At 40.2% G+C, this 9,298-nt stretch overlaps 2 protein-coding genes across 2 annotated transcripts in view; one reads left to right on the forward strand and one right to left on the reverse strand.

Moving 5' to 3' along the window:
• The window catches only part of LOC101166699 (A disintegrin and metalloproteinase with thrombospondin motifs 7), a 202,016-nt gene extending 200,372 nt beyond the window's left edge, over positions 1-1,644 (reverse strand). Inside the window, exon 1 of the mRNA XM_023952917.1 lies at positions 1,140-1,644. Within this exon, the coding sequence (XP_023808685.1) occupies positions 1,140-1,251 (112 nt within the window). The 5' untranslated portion in view covers positions 1,252-1,644. The remainder of the gene's footprint in view (positions 1-1,139) is intronic.
• A 471-nt stretch (positions 1,645-2,115) lies between these two features.
• LOC101166945 (relaxin-3 receptor 1) lies at positions 2,116-6,025 on the forward strand. The gene has a single exon (XM_004066954.4). It carries the CDS (start codon positions 2,646-2,648, stop codon positions 3,780-3,782), a length of 1,137 nt encoding a protein of 378 aa, XP_004067002.1. The 5' UTR covers positions 2,116-2,645; the 3' UTR covers positions 3,783-6,025.
• The last annotated feature ends 3,273 nt before the right edge of the window (positions 6,026-9,298 follow it).

Below are 9,298 nucleotides of genomic sequence, written 5' to 3' on the forward strand. Positions count from 1 at the left end.
GAAAATACGGTATATGAATTTTTTGTTTCCAGTGGTGTCCAGACAAAATAAAGGCTGATGTAATTCCCACATATTTACATCCAAGATAGCAACACAGTAATAAAAGGACAGATCCATGGCTGTGTTGCTCCAAAAGATGCGTGTTGGTGCAACCAGCAAACGTTTAGCATGGCAAAATTTGCTGGAGCTGTTGATGGGGCTCCAGCTGTCGTCGAACAGCAAAATCAGCGCCACGTTGCAGGAGACTATCTTCCAAATGTGCTGTTATTGCTATTGTGATTAATATTAACGGTCTGCTCGCTCATAATGTTTTAAATCTGTACGGTCAGCAACATGTGGGAATGCCAGTTTCTTTCTCCATGCAATGACAAAGACGAGAAATAAAATAAGCTCAATTCTGTTAGTTATTCAAGTGACAAGAAAAAAAAAAGTCTTATCAGAAGAAAGGCTGTGCTTGAGTGCTTTTCTATTTTTGGGTTCTTAGGAGTCTAAAATTAAACTTTGAAACTGCTGCACAAACCTTTGTCAAGTGAAATTGTTGCAGCTTTCAGACTTCCTTCCCTCAGCACGGCATTGTTATCTGAAATGCCTGATAGTTCACCTGAAGGGCATGCTGTCAGTTTGCTGGGGATGAGAAGGAGCGCATCCAGACATCTGAATGGATCTCCGAACTAGGATGGGCTTTGACTTTTAACACTAATGGGGTGGGTGAAAGCATAGGGCACAGAGGCATGGGGCTGCTTCCTTCCATATTAGAAAGGTTTCTATCTCCAGCAGGAGGATGTTAACCAGCTCCATTTAAAGCATATTAATAGCAATAATACATCCTGCAAATTCCCAAAGTGCTGCTCTGCTGGTTCTGGGTTCTTGCCTCAGGGATGAGGCCGAAGGTCGCAGTTAAGCAGAGCACTACTGGGCTGCTGTGATTGAGGGAAGGGGAATGATGAACCAATACTCCACGATTGTTTCTAAGCAGCAGGGTTTACCCAGCTTTGTGGTCAGGCAGAAGCTTGGTAAACATCGGTCACAGCTGGCATCTCAAAACAAATCATTGAGCTCAGTTACATGCAGTGAGGGAAACGAGCACTACAGGAAGTGTGCTACAAGGACTTATGCATTTGTGCGTCTGGCTCACAAACCTGGTTCGTGCGGCGCTCCGCTGCTTCCCACGACCATCACGAGCGTAAAGAAGACGTGGAGCCCAGACGCTCTCTGTCCAGAGGCGCTAAGCCCGCGATCCAAACGCGTCATGTTGTCAGGATGGGAGCATTTATATAATCAGCAAGCTCTGGTGTCTCAGTCTGTCACTGCGCCGGCTTTCACTTCATGAAATCCTGCTCGCTTTGTTGCGCCTTGCGCTCCTCAGACTGCGGCGCTCCTCAGAAATGCCTCCAGATCTGACCTCATCAAACTTTCACTCCTCGGGATGTTTTGCTGCATTTTCCTACATCTGCAAATGTGTTAGTGTTTGCCTGTGAGCGGCGGGTCCCCCTGTTCGCCATCAGTGTCCTCCCGACAACCAGTGACAGCTTGAAAGTTTCCTTTGCAAACTTTTTACAGGACCACCCCCACTTTATGGGAGGACTGAAGACAATAGGCTGGCTTTGACTGGGAGCTGGAGACTTAAAGGGGAAGGGACTCCAAGAAATGGGAAAGACGGCTGTGATCCACAGGGCGGTTACTCCTCCAACTGGGGTCTTTCGAGTTTCCTCTGGGTCACATGAGGATCCGTTGGGAGGCTGTTGCCTTCACTTGGTGTCGGATGAATGAGCGCAGATTAGAATAATTGGTTTTAAGATTTGATACATTGCCACTTGATATTTTCCAGTGCGGATACCTGAAGAGAGGTTGCATAAAATGTGTGAAAGACACTGGAATAAAAAGAAAATAAGATCACACTGCAGTGGTGTTCCCTAAATGTTTACAGCAAAGAAATTGTTTGAATTCAAGTTACAAATACATAAGAAAAAAACTGAAAAATATAAAATAATTACAAAAATAGGGTAATTCTTAATAATAACTTAAAGAAATTGCGCTTTTGTTTTAAATTAACTTTTGCATTCCTCTTTTGTAATCTGGTTAAGTTTAGCGCCCCCTCTTCTGGAGGAATGAGGGCATAATTGACATTAATTGATGCACAAAATGCTGTTTACAAATCGGATCAGAAATGTAACTGTCAGTTGCAGAAACATTGTGGCGCAGAGAGATGAGTGAAATTCAGGAGGAAAACACAAACAATAATTGAGCAAAGCTGTTCGAAAAAAATAAATAAATTGAAAAGCTCAAGTTTGAACCTGCCCAAAAGAACGCCTTCTGTAACGGATCTTTTACGCACAGCCATGACGCGCTGCTTTTTCTTCCTCTGGAAAAAAAACTGGAATATAGAAAAAAATAATCTGTGAATCTTTTCATTAAAACGTGAAGTTTCATGATTCTTGTGACGATCATGTGAATATTTATCTCTTTTGTTCCTCGACCAATAGTGGCTCAGCAGAGAAGCGACACACCTGTATAAAAGCAGATTCCAGGTCAGCTGCCATTCAGATGCGCGCGGAACATGACACGGTGCTGAGCGCGGAGGAGACAGAAGCTGAGGAGCTCTCACATGGGGCGTATCCTCATCTGCCTGAGGTGCCATCCCCAAAATGGATGAAGTATTCAATCAAAGTGGAGCTCCGAACCGAAGTTTACCCGACGATGACAAGTTTACTTTTGAGGACATCGATGTGAGCGCGGACGGGTCCCCCATCCTCAGGATCTTCATCTCCGTTGTTTATTCTGTTGTTTGCGCGGTGGGTTTGGTGGGGAACCTGCTCGTTTTTTACCTCATGAGGCTGAGACAGGGTCGAAAGAGGTCCACTATCAATGTTTTCATCATCAACCTGGCAGTGACTGACTTCCAGTTCGTGCTTACGCTGCCCTTCTGGGCCGTGGACACAGCACTTGACTTTAGCTGGCCGTTTGGAGACGCGATGTGCAAAATTGTCCTGTCCGTCACCGTGATGAACATGTACGCCAGTGTCTTCTTCCTCACAGCCATGAGCGTGACTCGCTATATGTGTGTGGCCTCAGCCCTAAAGAAGAAGTCCCACAGAAGGTCACGGTGCGTGAAGTGGGTGTGCGCAATCCTGTGGGTGGCAGCGACCGCGGCCACTGCGCCCACGGCGATCTTCTCTACTGTGACAGAGGTCGCTGGAGAAAAACTCTGCCTCCTGAAGTTTCCAGAAGGACACGACTGGTTAGCACTTTACCACATCCAAAAAATCCTGATAGCCTTTATAATCCCAATGCTCATCGTCTCTGTGAACTATCTGATGCTCTTGCGCTTCGTTAGACGGAAGAGCATGGACACCAGCAACCCCAAACGGAGATCCAGAGTCACCAAATCTGTCGCCATCGTGGTCCTGTCTTTCTTCTGCTGCTGGATGCCAAATCATGCCATCACCTTCTGGGGCGTCTTGGTCAAATTTAACGCAGCCAACTGGGACACCTCATACTACACGGTGCACACATATGTGTTCCCGCTCACCGTGTGCCTGGCGCACACAAACAGCTGCCTGAACCCGGTGCTGTACTGCCTGATGAGACCTGAGATCAGAAAGATGCTGGGCAGGTTGTTTTGGAGAGACTCCACTCCTCTTCAGAGCAAAGGCTGTGCCACGCGTTCCGTTACGCAGGGGGAGATCCAGGGTGTTGTGCCTCTGCAGATTATGGACAACACAGAGTACAGCCTGTCCATCATAGACCGCAAAGGGTCCCAAACGACCCCGCGCAACCGCTGAATTTACAAAAGGATGTACTTTTGGTTTTTTCCTCCGATTGTTGTGTATATTAACGCTGATCTAATTAAAACCACGCTTGGTAAATGAGAAACAATCAATAGATAACAAATTTGCATTTATTAAGTCACACAAACCTATGGCTTAGTTCACACACTGTGCAGATTGTAGATATTCTTGACTTTAGAGCATTTTGGAATTATGTTGGAGATGCAGGCGCACAAGCAAGTGCGCCAAAACGCACAGTGTCATACTTTTTTTTCCTTTTGCAATTTATATTATATGATAGCCTGCTTGTGTTGTACTGATTTGCATTTTGCGTTTCAAGAGCATTGATGTTCCCCTTTAAATATGGAACATTTGGTGTGCTTCTGCCATGAAAAAATACAAAACCTGCACATCTTTATTTAAATGTGACACTGAGGATTTTTCTTCCTCTCATAAAAAAACAAACATATGAAGCAGTTTAGGATCCAGAGAGAGCAAAACCTGCAGGCATGTTGCGGCTTGGGATCAGACTGAAAACGCATAAACTCATTTTCATTGTTGTAGCACAACATCTGTGCTCTGCAAGTCAGGGGAGAGTTAATGGTGTAATGGCTGTCATGGTTTCTCCTTGGATAATCCAGGAAGCCCCACACCAGACGGCTCAGAGCTCAGCTCTCCCTGGCTGCGGCTGCTTTGGACTCCAGTCAGACTCATCTCTTTCTGTGTCTCTCCTGTTCCGCCCCACAGCCTCCTTCGGCATTTGTGCCATTTTGTTTTCCGTGTTCAGTCTTTGAAGAGCTCTACAACACACCTTTCTCTAAAGCAAACAACAGAGTCACTCTGTCAAATCCAACTGAAGCATCCTGCTGCTGTTTGGAAAACACAAAGCAAATGAAGTTTTTTTTAAGCGTGAGGAACAAACTGTAATCTCAGCATCAGTCTCTCCAGTCTGTTACTGGCTTGTTCAGATGCACAGATGTGTGACGTTTATGGATTTGACCCATAATCCACAGTTGTTTCCATGTTAAATCGCGCCGATTTAAATAAATGTAACAATACCATGTTGTTGCATCATCAAGGACTTTGTAATTGTCATGTTTAATCCTTTGCCGTGATGCTGTGGGCAGATTTATGAGCACCAACTCAATCAGGATTATCTTCACTTTTACCCACATGGTGCAATGAGACAATTTGTAAAACAGAGACATGTGTAAAATTTGTCAGAACATTTTTACAAGATGGTTTACAGTGGAATTTATCCTAGTAGTCGCACAAAATGAATCCTTTTTACACTGCAATTGACACATTTCCTTGAATGATGACAATTTTTTTTAAAACAATTTCAATCTTTAGAAATATTGTATATCTTTTAATGGAGTTTTTTTTTTGACTTAATATCTAAAAAAATAGTGAAATGGTTTTGACATGCTTTCATGATGTTACACTGTTCTTTCTTAATCTTGACTGCATTAACATCTTTGAAGCTTGTCTAAGGTGGTTTTATCCCACATCTCCTTTTTGTGTGGACTGCTAAAACATACAGAGCCCTGGAGTTGACTTTCAAGAAAAAATAATTGGTTTCTGAAACCACTATTTTGTGGGCAAGAATTTGTTATTTGAGGCCACAATTTAGTAATTTGTGGCCACAAATTGGCATTTAATTAGCATATTGTGTGCACAACGTAGTATTTTGTGCACACACATTATTAGCATTGTCTTTCTGAACAAATTATTTTGTGTGAATTTTATGGTCACAGTTAAGTATTTTGTGACCACAAAGTGGCATTGTTTTAAACATTTTGTGTACACAAATTAGCATTATGTGGGCACAAACTAGCTTTTTGTGGGCAGAAATTTGCATCTGGGTAAAACAAATTATTACTTCTGTGCACAAATTGTCATTTTGTGAGCACAAATTAATAATAGATATTGAAGGTGTTACAGTACTAATTTAAGTGCACAAAATGCTAATTTGTGCCAACCAAAGGCTCACAAATTTTAATTGGAGAGAACAATGTATTATTATTTTTGAATTCATGTCCAGGGCTCCAAAAAATATCTTTTCTAAAATCAATATAAATGTTTTCAAGTTTTCTAATTTGACGTCTATTTTGGGGATTCAAACAAGCACACAAAAGCGTAGAACTTTAATAAGAAAGACAAAGAAAATCCGTAATGAGAAGGTGACCCTTATCACCAATATCACCAGATGAAACACATTGGGACCATCCGAATGAATAATAAACCTAATAAATAAACGTGATAAGCTTTCATGTGTGTGACATTGGCCAACCACCCCTCTATTAATAAAAGGAGGGTCGGCCAACGGTACACAAAGGAAAAGGAGAGGGGAGGGGTTTTTCATGAACTTATATCACAAAGACTTCAAAGGGAAATGAACAAGTCAAGTCATTTAAGCACATGCTGTGTTCCATCCACTCTTGGAATGGTCTGCTCCACTCAGCAGCCTGAACGGATCAGTTGAGTATCAATAAAGCTTCACAGAAAACTAAGGAGAACAAATAACTTTAAGAGAAATGCAGAAGGAATTTTAGAAATTCATTTACATATATAAAATTTATATGAAGATAAAAAAAAAAAGAATAAACCAGAGGAGATTTTTTGAAGAAGAAAAAAAGGAATATGGTGTTGGATTTAGTTGAATCACCAGATCTTTTTTAAGCCATTTAGGATTTTTTATTTTGACAAATTAAGCTTTAAAGTTGAGTATTTTTATGCTTAAAAAAGTGTGTTACATTTTTTTTGGTTATGTGCAAACATTTGTGAAGCTTTTCATCTTTTTAAAACTTTAGCAAACATTTGATCACGGAAGCTTTAAAACATTTTAACTAAGCAAGTATTTTTTTTCAATGTGATTGGGATTTGTATATTTTGCTTTTCTAAAAGTCACTCTCTGTAGGGGTGCTAATCTGTAGCTACCCAATACAAGGCGTTGGATGTGGTGCAATAAACACAAAATGCATCTAAAAAAAGCTATTCTGCTGATCACATATAAGAAATGTTAGCCATAACTGCAAATGGATTCATACGGTTCTGATCCATCAAATCACTGCTGCAGCTTCTGCTGTGATATCTGGCACAGTAATAATTAGAAATAGATCTTTTTAAGTGAAACCAGTAGCGTCTTGGGAATTAGTTTGAACCCATTTAAAAGCTCACTTAACCCTTGTGCTATCCTAGGCACTTTAACATTGTGAGTTGGGTCATCTAGACCCACTAGACTGAGCTGAACCTTTTTTCTTTAATGATTTGTGATCTTCACTGGTGTCCATGGATTACATGAAATCTTTCCACCTTTATCCACCTTTGTCATCGTAGGGAGAACAGGTCAATGTAAGGGTGGGGTCATCTAAGATAGCACAAGGGTTACAGCCGCGGGGTGCCTCTTAAACGGCTCCTAACTCCACCAGGAAACTACTGAATTTTTAGACTGGTTGCTAAAAACCACCCATAGAGTCCAGTAATCACTGAAAAGTTAACAATCTGAATGTTCTTTACTTTACCGTTAATGAGTGTCACATTTTAATGCTGTGGAAGAAAATGTTAGTGCAAACCAGAGCTTGTCTTTTTCTGCAGATTCTTTTAGCGCTGCCACTTTTGATTTAACAGAAAAGAAAAAAGATTTTCACATCAAACCTCTCGGTTTTCTGAGGAGCACTGTGCCCCAGTTATTATTTTTGTTGAAACATAGCCTTAATTAGGATGTTTTATTTATATACAGGCTTCACTTGTTTGGAGTCCAATCCACATTTAATGTACTTAGTTGAGTTGTCGAATCTTGTCATAGCTTGAGACACTTTTCTTTGGTATTTTGTTTTTGACTCAACTTTCTGCAAACACAGTTGTGTTTTTTTTAAAGCTACAATACAAACCCACGCCTTCTCTTTTTCCTTTTTAGTTTTTGTTTTAATTTGCATGTATTTTTTGACAACAAAGGGTCTGTGGATGTTTTAGTCTAGTTAAGGAGGAGGTGAACCTGCATTTTTTTCTGGATGACTTTATTGAAGTCTGCTTTGGTGTTTAATGGCGAGCAAAACCTTTTTAAAAATACTTATAATAATGATATGCAGATTTATTTCTTACTTTTAAACAACTGAAATGTTGCCCAAATTGTAAATATTTATGTATATACAATTTGGGGCAGCCTGTTGTGAAATTGGATGTAAATCATGGGGAGGGAAAAAATAACAAAAGGCAAAAAACAAAAGACAAACAGGAAATTTAAATGGCATTTTTTCTGAAATTACTGCACATCCAAGCTTTTGGATCTTTGCTGTGTTAAAATTAGTGTTGGAGAAAACTCAGAACTTACTAAAGATTGAACATATTATCATTATTATTGTTCTTATAAAAAAACTAACTATAACATCCAGTTGTTTTATGTGAACAATTTAAGCTGTGATGCATAAATACCTGTTTTACTCATGAGATAAAGCACATATGAAAACCACCTTTACATGAAAATGAGCATTTTTTTCCACAAAAAAAAGAAAGAATTTTGAAATGTGGTTGACAAAACCTCAAAGAAAAAAAGGTGTAATATCTCACTCATCACACTGCATCAAGAAAACGCCAACAACTGAGTCTGAGGTTTGTGCCTCTGAAAAGATTTAAGTATAGTTATAAATATACTGTATCAGTATTGTACAAATTCTTGCTGTTCTGGCCTTTCCCTTCAGGGGTTAACACAGCAAATCAATTTTTACTGCCTCGCTCATGGTTTGGCAGAGACTTTTACACCGGATGCTCTTCCTGACACAACTCTGTATTTTATCTGGGCTGGGGACCGGCACAGGGGGACCCAGACTTGGCCCCGCTTGTGGCTACATAGTTAGGCAGTAGCACAAAGGGTCTTGCCCAAGGACCAAGACTGGATGGAGGTCATCGTGGTTGCATCGTGCCCCCTGGGAAACCTTGGTTTCAGAAGCGCCAGTCCTACAGGTCAATATTTTTCAACACATTTTTTTTCCTGTTGAAAGCAAGAGCACTGTGACAAGCAGACAATTATACTAATAATTGGATATCAATTCATTACGTTGTGATTTTTAGGGGCAGGTGAAACTGTAAATTTTGTCTGGAGTTATTTTTAACGTCTTGATATTTTTATTCTAGCTATATTTCATTTAAGCTTTGACAGTTTTTTTAACAAGGTTTTTGACCTAAAACAGCAGTTTAATTCTGGATTTATCTCTTTTATCTTTCTTTACACACGCAGCCTAGCATGTAACCAGGAAATAACAAACGGTACAGACCAAATGTTTGGACACACCTTCTCATTCATTTGAATGAGAAGGTGTGTCCATACTGTGCATTTAATAACATTTTAAAAATTTCATATGAATTGCTTTTGGTTTGTTACGGGGTAAGGTTTATTAACAGTAAGTTTAAATACATGATGCAAAATGCTTCGAATTTAAATAAAAATCACCATTTCTTTACTTAAAAACAGATTTGTGTGGAAAGCAAATGTAGTTTTAACAGTTTGGATAACAGACATCATGGCCAATGAG

Source organism: Oryzias latipes, chromosome 3 (genome assembly GCF_002234675.1).
Source record: "Oryzias latipes chromosome 3, ASM223467v1".
Lineage (NCBI taxonomy): Eukaryota > Metazoa > Chordata > Actinopteri > Beloniformes > Adrianichthyidae > Oryzias > Oryzias latipes.

What these genes read in the sequence shown, in the direction of transcription:
- LOC101166945 (XM_004066954.4), top strand. Translation starts at nt 2,646, where the DNA reads ATGGATGAAGTATTCAATCAAAGTGGAGCTCCGAACCGAAGTTTACCC.